General features: G+C 39.5%; 1 protein-coding gene across 4 annotated transcripts in view; it reads left to right on the top strand.

Annotated features, from left to right (window-relative positions):
* RPS6KA3 (ribosomal protein S6 kinase A3) overlaps window positions 1-21,685 on the top strand; it is a 125,925-nt gene that overhangs the window by 86,127 nt on the left and 18,113 nt on the right. For 2 of the 4 annotated variants that reach the window (XM_037901556.2, XM_037901541.1), the window contains exons 14-17: window positions 280-404; window positions 3,589-3,714; window positions 12,130-12,219; window positions 21,100-21,258. In XM_037901556.2, coding sequence (XP_037757484.1) covers window positions 280-404; window positions 3,589-3,714; window positions 12,130-12,219; window positions 21,100-21,258 — 500 coding nt within the window. The remainder of the gene's footprint in view (window positions 1-279; window positions 405-3,588; window positions 3,715-12,129; window positions 12,220-21,099; window positions 21,259-21,685) is intronic. The other 2 variants (XM_037901547.1, XM_037901563.1) reach the window with 2 other exon arrangements.

Here is a 21,685-nt window from a genome sequence, read left to right as displayed (position 1 = left end):
TAAAACTTCATTATGTGAAAGATTTTATATAAGCCTGTAGGTGATATGAACTGCAGTTCGTTACTTGTGCATTTGTATCATGAGGATGCAGAAATACTTTATGTAAATAACAATCTCCAAACCGGTTTATAGTGTAAAATTCCTTTCCAGTGTTAAAACTATGATTTTATGCTCATTTTTATTCAGTGCATATTAGGAATACTGATTACTTACTGCTTTTGGATTTTTTTAAATAAATTGGAAAGAAGTCTTCCTGAAGACATTTGTTCTGTTTTTCAGATTCGCCTGGTATTCCACCTAGTGCTAATGCACATCAGCTTTTTCGGGGATTCAGTTTCGTTGCTATTGCATCAGATGATGAAAGCCAGGCAATGCAGACAGTTGGGGTTCATTCAATTGTTCAGGTGAGTGCAATTACTGAAGAATAAACATAACGAATGAAAACAAATTATTTAAAAACGAGTTGTCCTTTGCATAAAATATGATGTAGCTTTGTCATACCTTTCATAAACAAGATACCTAAAAACACTTAAAATAATTAATAGTACTGTAAGACTAGGGTTTATCCTCTGTTGTTCTTCGTGAAGTGTCATGAAAACGTCGTCAACTAAAGACAAGAAAAATACAACTCAGATTATTTTATCCAAAGAACAGCACCTTTGACAATGCAGAACCTACTGCTTCTGTACGCTGGGTGTGATCAGGCATGGGTTTTGACCACCTAAAAAGCAAGCATTTTAGCATCTGAGCCATAATGACTGTTCAAATATCTGAATAATCCAGGCTTAACATTTTGAAAACATTTTACATTTTCTTTATAAAGTCAATATTTAAAAAAAAGAAAGAAAGTTGCCTGCGGATCATTTTCCCCTGTGTTATAAGATAAACGTTGGGTTCATACTATGCAGCAAAACCCCTCTAAAATATTACTTGAAACTGGAATGTAGAGATGGTTTGGATTGCCATTTATTTTAAATCCTGTAAATTATGAGTATAGAGATGATCCCTGCCCTTCCTCCCTACACACACACTTTAAAAAAAAAATTATAAAGAATTATGCCAGTCTAAAATACTACTTGAACACTTTACATGTTGTCTGATAACTAACCCAATGTGTCAGGGTGCATTGGAACTTTTGGTTTCCTAGTAGAATTGGGAGAACCGATTAAACACAGACTCTCTCACATTAATGATGGTGACATTATTACTTCTGAAAGTAGTTCACTTGGCCTGTTAGCTGAAAAATGCTTACTGTTTCTATATGCTCTGTTGTTGCTACGGCATATTTTTGAACAATGAAACTCTGGTTAGAGACATCATTCCATGATCTGGGGAAGGATGACATCAAGCTGGAGGTAGGGGAGAAGTATGCATCATGCTCTTTTTTTTTTTTTAAATTTAGATTTTATAAGGTTAGCATGGGAATGTATTTCATTGTTGGGGAGAGTGTGGAAAAAGGAGGGATATGAAGTAGTATGAGGTCCTGTGGCCAATAGCTATGGGGCCAACAGCATGGGAGAAATAGCAGATGCCTTTTTAGGAAAAGAAGACTAAGTGGGTATAAAAGAAAGTGACAGGCCCAAGTAGGATTTTTAAGTAAAAATTTTATTTCTACCACCTACTTCTGTTAATTTTTTCTTCACATACATTCGGAAAACATATTTAATTGCTGAAAACTTTTCACTTGTTTGTACAGAAAGTTAACAAATACTTCTGATAAAAAATGATATCCTGTATGCTGGTTGCATAGACAATTTGCAACCATCTGAGTGTGTTTAATTCTTCAAAGTGATTGACCAAAATGCGAACACTTCTGGTGTTCTCTAATTACATCCTTTTTACTACATCGAGAATGCTCATAATAAGTTTATTTGCACACACTATATGCTTCAGGTGTTCAGTGGTGAGGATTTGTGGATATTTATGTACTCATCGAATCATATTCATAGATTTGCTGGATCAGATCATCTAGTCTGACCTGTACGGTTATAGCATTTCCCTAAATAATTCCTAGTGCATACCTTTTTGAAAAACATCCAATCTTGATTTAAAAGTTGTCAGTGATGGAGAATCCACCTGACTGTTGGTAAATTGTTCCACTTTAGACAATGGTTTGTTTATAACATGAATTTTAAACTGACAGTGTCCCTTTAATTTATCTGTCTCAAGCGATTTGGATACAGGTATGAAAATCACCACATAAAATATAGCTACATTTGGTATTTGTGGTTGGCTCATACGTGTACAATGACTTGTTTTTCATAAACCATCATTTCTTCAATTTGCTTCAGAAAAAACTTGTGGAATTTGCCCACATAAAGGGTGTACAGTGTCAAGAAACTTAAACTGAAGAGAGTGGGATATGTATTGGAAGAGATTGTCTTCAAAGGGAAACTAAAGAGGGTTGAGGGGAGGAAAGAGAAGAAAACACTGATTATTTTCAGTAGCTGCAAATGTAATTTGTAAAGTTTAAAATCACTTTTAATTGGGATAAATTCAGAGGGGGCTGAGCAAATAGGAGCAGGCACTATACAAATTGGCATTGGCTAGCTCCTGTGTATCCTCAACTGCAATTGACTTTAGATGTGTTGAACCAGTTGCCAAATCCATTTTAGTCTGTTGGCTTTCAGAAAGTTCTGCCCAGCTATGTTTTCTGGCAAAGCCAGCTTCACAGAAAAGTTTATTTTGAAAGTCCACCTTAAAACAAGTTTGCTCTCTTGGTGGGGTGGGGAGTATAACAGAGTTGGGGCCATGTATTCTCTTGTAGTTTTTGCTGTTTATTGCCCTTCAGTCCTGAATCTCTGCCAACAGTTTTTCTGCAACTTCTGCTGTGCTGTTTTCTTTGCACAAACTTGCAGATGGAGTTCTCTGTACCGCTTCCTCCTCTTGTAAACATTTCTCAAAACTTCTCTGCTCCCTTTCCTCTGTACCCCTTCAACCACTTCCTCATTCTTATTTCCCCTTTGCATGTCTGCAGGATACCCAGATGGCTTCCTGCTAAAGTTAGGCATCCTTTGTACAAGCTCCCCTACTGCTTCCCTGTATCAAAATACCATTTCCTTACCATGCAAAAAAGGCTGACCGTCACTCATTTTGCCTTTTATCCCCAGACTCAGATGACACTTCTACTTCCATTCCTACTGATGCCTGCAATTCCCAGTGAATTTGATATGTCTCTAAATTTCTCATACTAAGAACTGCACTTGCAAAAAAAAAAAAAAAAAAAATTACCTTATTTTATCGTTCATATTTTGGCAGATGAGACCAGAAAAAATGGTATTAGTTAAGATTAATGGGAAGTCTTCTTATCTGTTTTCTGTTTCATATTATTTGTTTAAATTAACAGAGCAGGAATCCCAAACGTAGACTTGTCATAGAATTTCTATGATATGGTATAAATGGATGGGATTTATATGATTTATAATATATCTTATTCAAACAGAAGGATTTTGAAAAGATTTTGAGCTAAGAAGATTATTAATTTAAAAAACTATAGGGAACAAATGTTTCTAGTTCCAATTGATTTGTAATGTAGATGATGATGTATATTTTTAAAGTAATCGTCAATTAATAATATTATTTTGGTAGCAGTTGCACAGGAACAGCATTCAGTTTACTGATGGATATGAAGTAAAAGAAGACATTGGAGTTGGTTCTTATTCTATCTGCAAGAGATGTATACATAAAGCTACCAATATGGAATATGCAGTTAAGGTAACCACTGTTAAAAAAAACTCTTAATTGGTAACAATCATATTTTCAGAATTTACAGTCATATAGGTCAATGTTAGCTTAAATTTATCTACCATAAACAAAATAGCGAATTGTTTTCTTCTTAAATGAATAGAAAAAATTGTGACTGCAAATGTCACATATTCATTAAATTTCGTATTTTGTTGTTATTTTTTTTTAAATGTTCCCCATGAAACGCTTATCTAACTCTTGCATGCTTCTGGGAGAGAATATACACCAAAGAGACTGCATTACTAAGCATTATTACGAAGTATATTATTACTAAGCATTATATACAGAAATGACAGTGATTAGATTAACTTAAATATAATTGTTTCTTTTAGTTCTGAAGTAGATATATAGATGATCACATAAATCCCTGTTCCTAGCTGTGCTGTTTGTGTAGTTTAGTACCATTGGCATTTTTTTTTCCAGAGGGAACCTCGACTCTGCATTTCCTTGCTTTTTTGTTGGTTTAAATCATTAATATTTTAACAAGGTTTTTAATATGTTAAAAAGCAATAAGCGATGCTAAGTGAATCAAATCTAGCTTTCAAAAACGTTACAATATTGAATAAAAGGCAATAAAATTTGTCTTACCAATGGGGAAATCTGTGTAACTGTCAAAGCAGGAACAGAGTTTGGCAAACTTTTAAGATCTTAGTTATATTTTGAAGCAATTTACCTTTTAGAATTATAGAACCATTCAGACATATGGACAGAATTGTTCAGTTTGGTTTCACACTCGTATAGTCTGATATACAGGCTACTCACAAGGAACCCTTGAATTCCAACAGAGGTATTTGTTTACATGCCATCAGTCTGGTTTTCGTCATAAACTGGATACATTTTCTGTAAAAGAAGATGTAAGATGCATTTTGGGAGGAAGTAGGTAAACAAATTATCTTTCATAATTTGAATGCACTGAATCTGGAATAAATGATTACCAAGTTGAATGTTTCACTTTCTAAATTAGAGTTCAACGTTTAAGTAAAATTTGGAGAAAAAATTATTTTTCTGTGGTTTTTATTCCAGTAAAAACAGCTACTATATATCCTGCACATTGTTTAAAAAAGTATAATTTAACAGTTCGTACGTTTACCAACGCACTCCTTGCATGTAAAGGCCCCAGTGCAGCATTTCTGCTGCAACAGCATTGTGATGTGCACCCTTCGACACATCCACAGGTAGCAATTTCTGCACAGCTGTCAGGGATTGGCTCCAGTGACATTAGCTTGGGTACCAGTTCTCCATTGTGTTTGGTCCAACCCATATTTTCTGGTGAGAGTAGTGTGAGATTGTTGCAGTTTGCCTGCCTCCACTTGAAAGTGAGCTCTTTGGATGTTGCAGCACAATGCATTGCTTGTTAGGGTCCATCACTAGGGTCTCTAGTGATCAACACTTGGAGAACAATATCACTGTGCCTTGTTGCAGCTCTCCTGATCAGGTAAATTGTACATGTTGCAGATCAATTTTTCTGCTGAAACGATTGATTCATTTTGGGGATAATCCTTCTCTCAGTTTATTTGAAGTCCGTGTTTCTCCATGGATACTGTCCAAGCAGTTTTCTTGCTGTGGCCAGCAATATGGGAAAGAGTATCACAGCCTGTCAGAGCATGGAAGGAGAATATTATTTCTATATCTGCGTGAGGAAACACAGGCAAAAGCTTCTCTTAAATAGTATGCACAGGAATGTATTTGAATTTTTTTGATATTCCAGCCTTCATCCACAGCTTGCTGAAAGGCATTTTGTCATCGTGTGCCACTAACAGAAAAAGAACATCAGTGTCTTGTGTTGACGTGCGACACACTTGTATTCAAAATTGGGTTTGATGACTTAACTATACTGTTGTCTCTGCACTCTCCAGATGTGACAGTTGTTTTGATTTGCAGAGCATGGGCTAGGAGTTCTTCAGAGAACAAGCAAGCCAGATCAGCCTTATTTTGGGAATGGGCCAAAAAGTCTGGCCAGCTGTTGGGAATTAGAACAGATCTGTTCTCCAATTAACTTAGAAGCTTTGGAGCACTTCTGTCATATCATTCCTTTAATAGAAAGGTTGAACATGGAAGAGATTTTCTCTGTGCCATTACACATGCTTGGCCATCAATCACCAGAGAGGATGTACTATCCAGTGTTATCTCAGGAGGACAAGGGATATCTCTGGTTAAAATGAGTAATTATTTCCAATTTTAAGATGCCCATTTACCTCAGCAAGATCAAGAGGAATTGGCATTAGCTCATGACATAATATTTTATGCAGATCCACCATCCTTCCTCCATTATAGGCATTAATTACACACTGTAGTATGAGACTGTCAACTTGCATTGTGATTACCTTGTCTTTGTTTTTCTTTTTCCAATTGCATGGAGGGAGGAAAACATCAGAGCCCTTGTCTTTCTCAGTGGGTCACGGAATTTGGTATGGGGACTTAGTTTCCCTGGTGTCATGAGCCTTTCCTGAAGAAAGTTATTCAGTTGCTCCTAGCCAAATGTTTCCGCATTCAGCAAAATTCTCTGTATCGCTTCTGTGGCCAAATCTTTTGTTGCAATGTTTTGCAGTGTGTTGCTAGTGAATAATTTTAATCTTTGAAGTGTCATTAATACTTTATTTTCATCATCATAATCATGTTGCTTTTGTGCTGGTGTGGATTCATTGTAACTCATTTGGTCATCATGCCCAAGACTGAACGGTTTTCTGGTTTGGGCTGCATTTCGGGCGTGTAGATTATATGAGAGAGCCCATCTGCTGAGTGCTGAGGCCATTCCTGTGATTCCTCTAATTCCTCCTTTCTTTCAAGTGGCATTGAGCCATGCTTGGGAATGGTCTGGGTCTTCCTGATTTGAATCTGTGGTTGGAACCTTTCACAACCCAGTTGCCTCTGTAGAACTCTAAGTACTTCCAGAGGGGGCTGGTTCATTTCTGCTAAGTACACAGATCCCCATCAGGCATAATTTGTGTGTTCATATTGGTGAAAGAACAGAAGTATTCTTTTGAAGACATACAGATGAAGCTCCCAAATTCCATCTCATTGAGCTCTGGGGAAGAGGAGGAGGATACGCACATACAACCAGCAGTACTGCAAATTGAGATGGTTGTCCATGTTGCTCAGCACAAATGATGGCATCTTGTCACAGAAAGTTGCAGATGACAGAATAGACACTAGGTTATTGTAATCTTCTTCCGCCTCAGATTTTGCAACATCCAGGAGTTTCTCTTTGAGTTTTTGTTGTGTTGCTATAGATAGGTCAGAAGTTGTGGTAATAAGAGTTGCCACACTGCCGTGTAGAGTGATCTTATAAGCATGAGTGGCTTTTGCATAATTTTTACCAGAAATTACATGCTCTTATCATTTTATCTACCTGAAATGCCATTTTCAGTCTACATGCTCAACAGTCCAGAATCATGTGTATTCTGCCCGAACATTTTTAGGAAGTTCACTGATGTATGTAGACCTCCTAAGCATGTAATCAGGATATCTTTACATTCTGGTACAGTCCATTTTAGGTCCATCAGAACAGGGAAGAGTGCTTGATCAACATGTTTCTGTTGAAGATAATTAGGGCTGTTGATTGATCACAATTAACTCACGCGATTAACTAAAAAAAAATTAATCACAATTAAACAAATTAATTGTGATTAATCACACTGTTAATAGAATACCAACTGAAATTTATTAAATATTTTGGATGTTTTTCTACATTTTTAAATATATCTATTTCAGTTACAACACAGAATACAAAGTGTACAGTGCTCACTTTATATTTTTTATTACAAATATTTGCACTGTAAAAATGATAAAAGGAATAGTATTTTTCAGTTCACTTCATACAAGTACTGTAGTGCAATCTCTTCATCATGAAAGTGCAACTTACAAATGTAGGTTTTTTTATTGCATAACTGCACTCAAAAACAAAACAATGTAAAACTTTAGAGCATACAAGTCCACTCACTCTTACCTCTTGTTCAGCCATTCGCTAAAAGAAGTAAGTTTGTTTACCTTTACGGGAGATAATGCTGCCCACTTATTAGTTAGTGTCACCTGAAAGTGAGAAGAGGCATTCACATGACACTGTTGAAGCTGGCGTTGCAAGATATTTATGTGCCAGATGCGATTAAGATTCATATGCCTCTTCATGCTTCGGCCATCGTTCCAGAGGACGTGCTTCCATGCCAATTACGCTTGTTAAAAAAATAATGCGTTAATTAAATTTGTGACTGAACTCCTTGGGGGAAAATTATATGTCTCCTGCTCTGTGTTTTACCTGCATTCTGCCATATATTTCATGTTATAGCAGTCTCGGATGATGACCCAGCACATGTTGTTTGTTTTAAGAACACTTTCACTGCAGATATGACAAAATGCAAAGAAGATACCAGTGTGAAATTTCTAAAGATAGCTACAGCACTCGACCTAAGGTTTAAGAATCTGAAGTGCCAAGTTCCAAAATCTGAGAGGGACGAGGTGTGGCACATGCTTTCAGAAGTCTTAAAAGAGCTACACTCTGATGCAGAAACTCAGAACCCAAACCACCAAAAAAGAAAATCAGCCTTCTGCTGGTGGCATTTGACTCATGATGATGAAAATGAATATGCATCAGTCTACGCTGTTTTGGATGGTTATCAAGTAGAACCTGTCATTAACATGGACGCATGTCTCCTGGAATGGTGGTTGAAACCTGAGGGGACATATGACTCTTTAGTGCATCTGGCATGTAAATGTCTTGCGACACTAGCTACAACAGTGCCATGCAAACGCCTATTCTTGCTTTCAGGTGATGTAAACAAGAAGCAGGCAGCATTATCTTCTGCAAATGTAAACAAACTTGTTTGTCTGAGCAATTGGCTGAACAAGAAGTAGGACCGACTAGACTTGTAGGCACTCAAGTTTTACAATGTTTTATTTTTGAATGCAGGTTTTTTTGTACATAATTCTACATTTGTAAGTTCAGCTTTCATGATAGAGATTTCACTACAGTATTTTTATTAGGTGAATTGAAAAATACTATTTATTTTTGTTTTTCCAGTGAAAATATTTGTAAGCAAATAAAGTGAGTACTATACACTTCGTATTCTGTGTTGTACTTGAAATCAATATATTTAAAATGTCCAAAAATATTTAAATAAATGGCATTCTATTATTGTGTAACAGTGCGATCAATCGTGATGAATTTTTTAATCGCTTGACAGCCCTAAAAATAACATGTGACTTGTGCAAATCTTTTTACCACAGTATTCAGTGTATCAGCTTCATGAGCGGGGGACCAAATGATAGGTATGTAACTGTATTCAGTTAATGGTGACAGCGGCAAAGAGTCCTGTGGCACCTTATAGACTAACAGACGTAGTGGAGCATAAGCCAATAGGTTAATGGTGAGTTATTGTTACTGTGCTTTTCATTAAAACTTGGCCAGTCAGATTTTGCATTTTCAAATTGATGTTTGAGGGAAAGTGCCATATCCTGCGCTAGTGTTTTCAAATCTGACTGGCAATCATTAAACCATCTCCCAGGACATCTTCATTGAATTTTGGTTCTGCTGTACCTTCTGTGATATTAGTAGGAAAGATATTAAATATCTCTCCTGTACTTTGTTTATTTTTTTAAGTAAGTGACAGTAGCCATGTTCTTTTTTGTATTTACTTATCTTAAAGTACAAAATTCAGCTTGGTAAACATTTTCAGATTCAGCACATTCAAATTATGAAAAAACATTTACCAACTTTTCCCAGAAATGCTTTTTTCTTTCATTAATATCAACTTATCTGGGAATTTGGTCTGCTCTATCAGGAGTAGATCTGACTTTTTGTGCTTGGGTTACCCAGGTAGCTTCCTCTGTCCTGAATAGCTGGGACAGAGCGGTGTTTGCACTACTGTTCCTTCTCTAAACCCTTCCGGACTGTTGTTCAGACTGTCTCATTTCCTTCTCTGTTGCTATTACTACCTGCTACCTCTGCTGGAGCTCCTCTTCTTCAAGAAGCAGAGAGAAAGCATGAGGAAGGAAGGCAGTGGAGTGTGCAGGGGGAAAGAAGGATTCAGCTAGAAGCAATGGATTCAAAACCTCATGCAGGAAAGGGATAAGAGATAAAAAGAGGGAGGAGACATCAGGGAAAACCTCACAACTCAGGTAGAAGGGAGGAAAGAAAGTAGTGCATCATGAGGAAGAGCAGGCTTATTTTCTTCAGTGGCAAATGGCAAAACTGAACCCACCAGACATTTTCAATTATACCAAATGTGAGTTACCAAGTCATAAGGCTTCCCCCCAAGAAGACAAAAGGTAGGGGAAAACAGTGCTTGTTAAAGGAGGGATGGTTGGTGTAGGGCAACGTCATAGTTTTTGATAAGATTCAAATAAGCATCTAGTGCTTACCTGAAAACCCCAGGGGGTTTCCCTTTTCTGGTTTCACGTCTCTTATATCTCCTGCTGCACCTGGGGCTAGATCTATAAAAGGGTTTAGGTGCCTAAGTCCAAGATATAGGTATCACTGAGATCCTCAAAACTCCCACTCAGCTGCTGCCTAAGTCTGTAGACACTTAGAGTCCCTAGGTACCCAAATTTCCATTGTTAAAGCCCCCTAGGTATTTAAATAGCAGTGTAGATGGTGAGGAGCTGCTTAGGTGAAGAGAGTACAGGCACACCAGAACGTGAGGGTATATACCCTACACAGCTCTCTACATGCCCCAGCAGTGCTTCCTATCTCTGTACTGGTTTTTTTAAGCAGCATAGTGTCCCTCTGCCTTCCCTTTGGCAGAGCTTTTCCCTGTTGCAGCAAAAGTCTCTGGCGATGGGAAGGCAGTAGGAAAAGGCTCTGGCAGCTCCCTGCTGCTGGAGCCTTTCCCCACTGCAGCAAAAGGCTCTGGAAGCAGGGAGCTGCTAGAGTTTTCACTGCCACCTCCCCACTGCCAGAGTCTCTTTGCTGCGGTGAAAGGTTCCAGCAGTGGGAAGCTGCCAGAACCTGTCCTTGCTGCAGCAAAAGGCTCCGGCAGCAGTGAGCCTGCTGCTTCCCCCTGTCAGAACCTTTCATTGTTGCATGTAGCTGCGCAATGCAACGTGGACACAGCCTGCTTTTCAATATCACATGTAGCTTCACATACCTTACATGGTGCCACCACTGTAAACCAAGCCTATGTTTCTGCCAGGTTGCATGCACCTAAGCCCTAGTATGATCCTCAAACTAGGTGCTGCCCTTCTTCCTAAATCCAGTAGGCATGCTCAGATCAGGTCTAAATGCACAAAAAACAGGTGGTGGCGGTTGTGGTGGTGCCCTCCTTATAACTTCTAGCCCAGTGGTTAGGATGATATTCTGGAATGTGGGAGACATGGATACAAATCCTACCTCCGCCTTAGGTGAAGCAGGGATGTGAACATGGGTCTCTCCCTTTCCATGAGATTGCTCTAACCACTGAGCTATAGAACAACCACTCGCTCTCTCGCCCAGTGCATATTTAGTTATTTGTATACAGTGGAAACTTAAAGCTTCAATAGAGAGACTGAGAGGCACCCCCCACCACCACACCCCAAAATTTCCTAGAGCCCAGTGGATAGAGTACTCTTGTAGGAGGGGGAAACCCAAGTTCAGATCCCTTCTCTACATCAGGCAGAGAAATTTTAACCCGGGTCTCCCACATCCCAGGTGAATGCTTCAACCACAGGTCTAGAACTTATCAGGGGATACGTGGGGCAGTACTACCACCTCCTCCGGCGTTTTTTGCAAGGAACAACTTGGACACCTAACTAGGAGAAGGTACATGGCTCAGAATCCCGCAAGCTGAGATAGGCACCTCCCTGTAGCCTGGAGGTAGCCTAACTCACTTTGAGGGGTGAGCTTAGGATCTACCCTTCTCCTCAGCATATTTATTGACTAACTTAGGTGGCTCCACACTCAACGTCCTGGCTTATGTGGATCCCATTCTTAGGTGCCTGTCTCTCCTTGTGCATTGTATAGGGAGTGTAGGTACCTAACTCGGGGCTGTGGATCCCACTGGGTGGCCTAAAAGTTAAGTCCCTTTTTAGATCTAGCCCCAGGTGCCTAGTTGGAGACAGCCAAACTAAAACGAGTCCAGCAATGTCATCCATCCAGGATTCAGTAACACATCCAAAATCAGGGGCTTTATGCTTTATTAAGTGGATGGTTAAAGTATTATTTACTGCCATCTTCACATTAATAATTGTGACCTGAAGAACAGTATTGTTATCCACCAGCATCCCATCCACCTGAAGAATTTTCTACATTCTTCCAAAAGATTATTTTTTCTTCCTCTCAAGGAACCAAATCTTGATTGTAGCCAGCATCCCTGTAAACATTGATGAGGAGTGTTGTGTGTTTGTACAAATGAAAATATCTGTCTATCTTCCGTGTTTAGAAAATATTTATTCTTACAAACTTGCTTGGTTTTCTAGATTATTGACAAGAGCAAAAGAGATCCAACAGAGGAAATTGAAATCCTACTGCGCTATGGACAGCATCCAAATATTATTACCCTTAAAGATGTAAGTAGACCCCAAAAGATTCATTCTTTGATAGTTTTATAAAAGTGTTTTCACTCTTCATTTTGTATCTATGTCAAAGAACAACATGCATGTTTTAGATGTATCTAAAAATGTTCTTTTGTCTAATATAAAGAGTAAAATGGTACAATTTCAAATGTCTTAATATGCTTTTGCCAATATTTAATTTTAAACTAAAATAGGTAATTGTTAAAAATAGTCCTTTTTATTTGAGACACTCAACATAGTAGACAGTTTATTAATATACAATAAAATATGAATCACAATCTGATTGAAATTACTAATTAAAAGAAAAATGTCACTGTATTATGTAAAAAAGACAAGATGAAGGGAAGGGGTAGGAGGGAAAGTTAATAAATAAAGGTCCAGTGGTCATTCAAAAACACTTCAGGGGTGTAGAAGTAATTAGGTATTCTTCAAAGTGGGAAGAGATGGATTAATATGGATTTATGGGGAGGTATGTTCTATTCCATCTAGGTTCTTATACCATGCTCATTTCCATAGCTGCACACCCATAGCCCAGTCCAACAGAGACATGACTGTCTGCCAACCTAAGACATGATGGTGGGATCCCTAGATGATATTTGGTATTCAGTGTAAAGAATGTAGAGTGAGCGTAATATCTTCACAGTTCCTTAAACCAGTCAACAGATTTGCTGTTGTGGTCTGAACAAGCTGCAAGTGATGAAGAAACCTTGCTGTAAGCCCATTTAAGAGGGAACTACAATAAGAGAGCCATGTGGTGACAAGGAGATGTATACAGGTGCATGGTAATTGGGATAAAATGCAACATGGTTTTACAAAAGGTAGATCATGCCTGACCAACCTGATCTCCTTCTTTGAGAAGATAGCTGATTTTTTAGATGAAAGAAATGTAGTAGATCTAATCTGCCTGGATTTCAGTAAGCCCTTTGTTCCAGTTCAGCACAGAGGAAAGTGGTTTTATTCAAGTACTTTCTGGGTCCACGAAAGAATGCGGGATGTAGACAGCTATTAGATCTCAGATGTCTGAACACTCTGTGAAACAGCAGAAATTCAGGATGGTGACCCTCACAGCTATAATCCCCTCTCTCATTTCTGCGGATTGGTTTGTGACTGTCGACTGAGATGCCAATTTTCATGTTGCAGTTCAGAGGTTTCTTTATTTTTGTAGTCAGCCACGACCACTACTGATATCACATCCTCCCTTTGGGCTTCTCCTCTGCCCCAGCGGTATTCTCAGAGATCATGGTGGTTGTAGCTGCCCACCTTCATCATTTAGAGAAAAGTGTCTTCTATTACCTCAACATTTGGTTGCTCAGGGGCCAGTCTTATCCAGAACTATGGTCAGCAATAGAAAGAATAATCTTGTTATTCCACAGACTAGTCCTCCAACTAAATCTTGAGAAGTCTACTTTGACACCAGTGCTGCGGATAGATTTCATAGCAGCTTCTCTGGATGCAGTGACAGGCAGTGCTTACCTGTCTACCAACAGATTTCTCACCCAAAAGACACTCATCTCAGGGATTTCAGTTCAGCCCTGAAACCTCAGTAAGGAATGGTCTTCGGCTATTGGGGCATGTGTCAGCATGTGGTGTTGTAATTCAAAACACCAGGTTACATCTTCAATACCTTCAGTGAGGACTCAGGATAGTCTATATATCAAACAAGCACAGTCTGAACAAACAAGTGTCTATCCAAGTGGGTTCTGCAGTCACTCAGCTGGTGAAAGGACCCTTCCAAAGACTCTGCAGGAGTCCAGTTTATTGAGAAGTCCCTCACCATCACGACAACATCAGATGCTTCCCCCTTCAGCTGGGGCCTCTCAGTTCAGGTCAAGTGGTCATCCCAAGAACAGTTTCTCAACATCAACCTTCTAGAAATGAGAACAGCTAGCAATGCTTGCTTTCGCTTCCTTTCTCTGAGCAGATCCAGGTCAGTCAAGATCTTGACAGACAATATAGCCTGCATGTTTTATATCCGTTGTCAGGGAGGAACATGTTTTTCTTTAACTCTGTGCCGAAATAATAAAACTCTGGAATTGGTGCATAGCCAGACAGGTAGTCTCTCAGCTTCTTACCTTCTAGTTGTTCAAAACACCATGGCCAATAACCTGCTCAGGCACTTTTCCCAAAATTACAAATGGGATCTAGACTCAGAAGCTTTCAACAACATATTCTTAACTTGGGGATTTCAGAGGTAGACCTTTTTGCAACTATCCATCAACAGAAAAGTGTAAGAAATTTTGCTCGAGCATGACCCTCAGTCACTGGGCATGCCTTCCTCCTCTTGTAGACAAGAGGCCTTCTTTATGCATATGCACCAACACCATTACTTTTGAAAGTACTGAACAAAATCAAGCAAGACAAGTCCCAGGGTCATTTTAATTGCACCAAGACTAGTTTGGTGTCCTTACCTCATTCAAATTACTTCTCATCTACCAGTGAGACTTCCAACCCATTGCTGTCTGTTGTCTCAGCGTGCCGGTCAGATGCTTCACTCCAGTCTGGAAATTCTGAGACTATAGGCATGGAACACCACTTGTGTACCCATCAGCAAGTCTCTCCCGTTCACTCTTCTCTTTCCACCATCCTTGACTACCTGTTGGAATTAAAGACATCAGCTCTCGCTAGGAGTTCTGTCAAGGTTCATTTGTCCACAGAAGGTTTTCAGTGTTTGCTCAACCCACAGCCTCCAGTTTCTCAGAGGACTGATTAATCTTTTTCCACAGACTAGAGAATCTACTCCAATAAGGGATTTGTACTTGGCTCTTAATTGCCTTACGAAACACCCCTTTGAGCCATTAGTTACATGTTCGTTGCTTCATTTGTCCATGAAGACAGCTTTCTTGGTGGCCATCACTTCCACCCACAGGGTTGGAGAACTGGGGACTTTGATGGGAGACCCTCCTTCTACAGTGTTTTTCAAGGAAGAGGTATTGTTCCGACCACATCCCAAGTTTCTCCCTCAGGTGTCTGAATTTCATATTAAGCAGACTGTTCATCTCCCATTTCCCCCCCCCCCCCCCCCCAAAACGACATCAGACTAGACAAGAAGCTGCCTTTTGTACCCTGTATGTCAGAAGGGCATTAGCTTTCAAACTAAACAAAACCAAACTGTTCTGAAAGTCTTTTAGACTCTCTTCAGTTGAGGACAGGTACAAAGGATGTGCATTCTCCACCCAAAGAGACTCAAGATGGATCTCTGGAATTATTATTGCATGTTATAACTTCGTTGACATTCTGGAGTAATAAATAGTTCATTCTGCAAGGTCACAGTTTACATCAATGGCATTAATCAAAGACATTTCAGTTACTGAAATTTGCAGCACTGCAACCTGGATCTCTGTATGTACTTCCTCCAACTGTTATGTTCTGGTTCATGCCTCTAGATCAGATGCTGCAATTGGCAATGCAATATGAGGATACTACTCAGGAATCACCTGAAGTGGAGCACCCACAGGGGTATAGATGTGCATGTGCCATGAGCCTTTGATCTGAGATTTTCTATAGCAGTCTGTTCTGCCCACAAATGCATGCTACACATCTTCGTTCCCTGATTGGAGGATATACAGGGCTGCACAAGCAAACTGCTCTCAGTTCCTTCTCCCACAAAGGGAATTCTGAAGGGGGCGGGGGGGGAAGGAGGGCAGGTAGAGGAGCACCCACAGGAACACATATCTTCAACTCCAGTTACAGCACAAGGTCAATAACGTCTCTTCAAGTAGAATCCCTGTAGGTGCTCCACTTCAGATATCAAAGAACTCTGGTTACTGCACAATGTGAGTAATACCTCTCCCCATGAGGCATCATGGACCCTTAGAAACATTCAGCTTAACATTGAATTGACTCAAAAAGAAATGTTTCAATGTATTAAAACAAAAAATATCAGTTTTGGAATGCCAAAACAAAATGTTTCAACATTTTCAATTTTTTTTTTCACATTTCTACTTTTAATTCAGATTTAGGATGAAAACAAATGTAGAAATATTGGAATTTCCCACAGGATGGAAATTCCAATTTTCACGCAGCCCTGGTTATGTTTCACCTTAAAGGTGGCTGCATTGGACTGATGGATAGTAAGGACACTATTTTCCTTGCAATTCAGCATCCTCAGATTTTGGGGGGCACTTCTTCATTTTACATCACAATATGTGCCCAACTGTGGAAAAAACCTTTCCAGCAGTTTTCAGTCCAAACTACTTCCTGGGAATGGACCGAACTACAAAGACACTTGTTCGTGAAATTCATTTTCACTGATGTCAAGAAAAGCAGAATTGTGAATAATGTACAGCCAAATGTTGAAGGTGAATATCCAAACTAATATTTGAAACACTGGTTACTTTTACCCTTCTCTACTGTTCACCAAACAAGAGCCTATCAGTGTAGCTGAAGGAGGACATCCAAGCTAAGATTTGAAATACTGATTACTCTTACCATTTGAGATCTGTAATGATGCTATGATAAAATGTCCCCTTTTCCGTTTTACCTGAACTAGTATGTACTTACCCTGGAAGAAATCAGCATCGGTTTTAGATCTGTAAAATTTTACCATTTTAGTGTCCAGAATTATTTATTTTCTCTGTTTTTTACATTTTGTATAACATAAATCTTAACTTCTTTTGGGTTAAGACATTTACTATTTTTAGTTAGTTGAATTAATTCATTCAGGAATTTACATTGAAAAAAATTAAATAATTCTTGCTTTCTGGGAGGAACTCAAATTTTGTAATTTGTGTTTTCAGAAAATCATGAGCCTGTAAAAACTAGGGAATTGATGGCTAAGTTAACTCCTATAGCTTTTTCTTCTGTATTTGGAAGCAGCCTTATTGAAAAGCATATTTTCTACAATATGAATTTTGTTTTCTCATCTCAGTTATTATTGATAAAGCAAATAAATGAAAAACAATAACCCCTACTTAACTGATATTAACTATACTGTAGTGTATTTAAAGATATAGAAATGTCACTTTTAAACACTTGAGTAACTGAACTTCCTTCACTTTGAAAACCAAAATTTGCTAATTTTGTTAGCCTATACTATGCAATATAATAAAGTGTAAACTATAATTGCTTTAGAGATTGAGAGGAGAAAAATAAAAATGACAAGAGATTTCCTCCTGATTGATTCATTAGCTAAATACACAATTTTATTTTACTAGCACCAAGGGATACCTCTTTTAATTTAAAAGCGAAACAAAAGTAATTTTGCTGTTTTTGGCAGATACTATAGGGCAGGGATGGGCAAACTTTTTGACCTGAGGGCCACATCTGGGTATCGAAATTGTATGGCGGGCCATGAATGTTCATGAAATTGGAGGTTGGGGTGCGGGGGGGTGAGGGCTCCGGCTGGGGGTGCAGGCTCTGGGGTGGGGCTGGGGATGAGGGGTTGGGGGTCAGGAGGGTGCTCCGGGCTGGGACCGAGGGGTTCGGAGGGCATGAGGGGGATCAGGGCTGGGGCATGTGTGGGGGGGGGTCAGGGGTGCATGCTCTAGGGGGCGCTTACTTCAAGCAGCTCCCAGAAGCAGTGACTTGTCCCACCTCCGGCTTCTTTACGGAGGCTTGGCCAGACAGCTCTGCACGCTGCCCCGTCCACAGGCGCCACCCCTGCAGCTCCCATTGGCTGCGTTTCCTGGCCAATGGGAGCTGCAGGAGTGGCGCTTGGGGCGGGGGCAGCTTGAGGAGCCCCCTGGTTGCCCCTATGCATAGGAGCCAGAGGAGGGAGATGCCACTGCTTCTGGGAGCCGCACGAAGCAGGGCAAGCCCCTGACCCAGAACCCCGGCGGGAGCTTGAGGGCCAAATTAAAACATCTGGAGGGCCAGATGTGGCCCCTGGGCCGTAGTTTGCCCACCCCTGGTATAGGGGCAGATAATGCTAACATTTTGGAAATTTTATATTGAATCATAGGACTGGAAGGTACCTCGAGAGGTCATCTAGTCCAGTCCCCTGCGCTCATGGCAGGACTAAGTATTCTCTAAACCAGTGGTAATCCACTGGTGGGCCGCAAGACAGTTTGTTTACACTGACCGTCGGCAGGCATGCTGCCTGCAGCTCCCAGTTGCCACAGGCCACAGGTTGCCCCCCACTGATCGAAACCATCCCTGACAGGTGTTTGTTTAACCTGCTCTTAAAAACTTCCAATGATGGAGATTCCACAACCTCCGTAGGCAGTTTATTCCAGTGGTTAACGACCCTGACAGGAAACTTTTCCTAATGTCCAACCTAAACCTCCCTTGCTGCAATTAAGGCCATTGCTTCTTGTCCTATCCTCAGAGGTTAACAAGAACAATTTTTCTCCCTTCTCCTTGTAACAACCTTTTATGTACTTGAAAACTATTATCATGACCTCCCCCACCTCCAGTCTTCTCTTTTCCAGACTAAAAAAAAACAAAACAATTTTTTCAATCTTCCCTCCTAGGTCTTGTTTTCTAGGCCTTTAATAATTTTGGTTGCTCTTCTCTGGACTTTCACCCATTTGTCCACATCTTTCCTGAAATGTGGTGCTCGGAGCTGGACACAATACTCCAGTTGAGGCCTAATCAGCATGGAGTAGAGCAGAAGAATTACATTGCATGTCTTGATTACAACACTCCTGCTAATAAATCCCAGAATGATGTTCGCTTTTTTTTGCAAGAGTGTTACACTGACTTATATTCAGCTTGTGGTCCACTATGACCCCAAGATCTTTCTGCAGTACTCCTTCATAGGCAGTCATTTCCCATTTTGTATGTGTGCAACTGAATGTTCCTTCCTAAGTGGAGTACTTTGCATTTGTCCTTATTGAATTTCATCCTGTTTACTTCAGACCATTTCTCCAGATCATTTTGAATTATAATCCTATCTTCCAAAGCACTTGCAACCCCTCCCAGATTGGTATCGTCCGCAAACTTTATAAGTGTACTCTGTCATTATCTAAATCATTGATGAAGATATTGACCCGAACCAGAACTGATCCCTGTGGGACCCCACTCTTTATGCCCTTCCAGCATGACTGTGAACCACTGATAACTACTCCCTGGGAACAGTTTTCCAAACAGTTATTCACTCACCTTATAGTAGTGCCATCTAGCTTGCATTTCCCTATTTTGTTTGACAAGGTCATGCAAGACAGTATCAAAAGCTTTACTAAAGTCAAGATATACCACATCCCCCTTATCCACAAGGCTTGTTACTCTGTCAAAGAAAGCTATCAGGTTGGTTTGACACAATTTGTTCTTGACAAATCCATGCTGACTGTTCCTTATGACTTTATTATCTTCTAGATGTTTGCAAATTGATTGCTTAATTATTTGCTCCATTATCTTTCCGGGTACAGAAGTTAAGCTGACAGGTCTGTAATTCCCTGGGTTGTCCTTATTTCCCTTTTTATAGATGGGCACTGTATTTGCCCTTTTCCAGTCTTCCATGACTTTTCAAAGATAATCACTAATGATTCAGATATCTCCTCAGTCAGCTCCTTGTGTATTCTAGGATGCATTTCATCAGGCGCTGGTGACGTGAAGACATCTAACTTGTCTAAGTAATTTTTAACTTGTTCTTTCCCTAATTTAGCCTCTGATCCTACCTCATTTTCACTGGCATTCACTATGTTAGACATCCAGTCACCACCAACCTTCTTGGTGAAAACTGAAACGACGTCATTAAGCACCTCTGCCATTTTCACGTTTTCTGTTATTATTTTTCCCCCCTCACTGAGGGAATAATGAGGGAATGATTTCTCTAAAATTACATTTCTGCATAATAAGAGAATCACTTAATGAAGGTTTCTTTAAAACAGAAGCCAAATTTTGAAGGAGATTAAAGTTAAAAGCCCGAAGAAGTGCAATAAAAATGAACTGTGGTATTCAGATATTAATGCTTTCAAGGTGCTTCTACGCAGTTTATAAGCTGCAGTGCCCCCAGCTGGTAAGATGGATAACTGGTTAGTTGTTTCAGCAGACTAGAACGTAGTTGTAGCCAAGCCGTCCCAGGATATTAGAGGGACAAGGTGGGTGCGGTAATATCTTTTATTGCACCAACTTCTGTTGGTGAAAGAGACTAGCTAAAAGCCACACAGAGCTCAAGAGCTTGACTCTTGGACCAGCTTCCGTTGGTGACGTTAAAGATAATTACCTCACTCACCTCATCTCACCAAAATAGAAGCAGACTAAATGGACATAAGCAAAAGCACTTAAACAATTTTTCATAGTGAAAAATACAGGATGAAGTCTTAATGGACTTCAATAAGCTTTTTAGAATAGTACGTGTGTGCACAATATCAAATTTGCCAAGAAATGAGATAGGAATTTATAAATTGACTTTGATTTCCAAATGCTACAATGCTAATTGTGTCAATAAAATCTAACAGATTGTTTCATGCACTAACTGCAGTGTCCCCAATTTATTATGTAAGATGAATCTTAAGTTATTTTATAATGCCCTAAAACTGATGCTGATATGGCTGATTTCTAGCCATTGCTGCACTTTTTTGTGGAATAGTTACTTGATTATGAAATTAGCTCTAATTCAGCCTTGACAATAGCAGTGTTACCTTATTATCTCCAGTTTACTGCATCCAGATCTGATATTCACTTAGATATCAAAGTAGTAATCTGAGCACTCCTAAATTTTACTGACCTGTTTTGTTTTCAGAGTTTTGCCTAGCAATTTATTACATGTTATTCAGTTACTGTACGTTGTTTAGTGGATAAAGTTTTGTGCTCATTTTGCAATTTAAAATATTGTTCAAATAGGTTGGTTGGGGAGTGGCAGTAATTCCACAGGTTTTCTAATAAAAAGAATCCTTTTGGGTTATCTGCACTATCCTGACATCCTTAGAGAAGGGTAATAGAAGAAAACTTTTTATAAAGAAGTTTACATGCTAATTTATTTCATTTTTGTAGGTGTATGATGATGGAAAGTACGTATATGTGGTAACAGAACTTATGAAAGGAGGAGAACTCCTGGACAAAATTCTTAGGCAAAAATTTTTCTCAGAACGAGAAGCTAGTGCTGTCCTGCTCACAATAACAAGAACTGTTGAGTACCTCCATGCACAAGGGGTAAGTCTTCTACTTGAAGAAAACATTTAGGAACGCATTATCTAATATATATTGAAACACACTTCTCTGTGCCAAATTGCAAGGACAAATCCACATCTGATACATTCTTCCATTGTGTAAAAATTTAACAAATGTTTCCTAGAAAATAACTATGCTGCACCAAACCTTTTCTCCAAAACTCTGAAACTCCCCATAGTTTCTGTAGCGGAAAGCTCATTTTGACAGACAAGTAATTTAGTGGTGGGTAAGGTTGATGTGGTGATAGTTGGAGTCGAGTGAAGAATCTTTGTATTGTAAAAGAAGGGAACCCAATGGGTAAGGACAAAGATGGAGAGTGACATTGGGAGCCAGGGAAACCGTAAGGCAGAAGGTAGTGATGTCACCGAAACAAGTGGAGGGCTTCGATGAGGAAAACAGATGAAACATC

This window comes from Chelonia mydas, chromosome 1, assembly GCF_015237465.2.
Source record: "Chelonia mydas isolate rCheMyd1 chromosome 1, rCheMyd1.pri.v2, whole genome shotgun sequence".
NCBI classification, from domain to species: Eukaryota; Metazoa; Chordata; order Testudines; family Cheloniidae; genus Chelonia; species Chelonia mydas.
The sequence above is the reverse complement of the archived record's forward strand: the minus strand, read 5'-3'. Positions and strand labels throughout refer to the sequence as shown.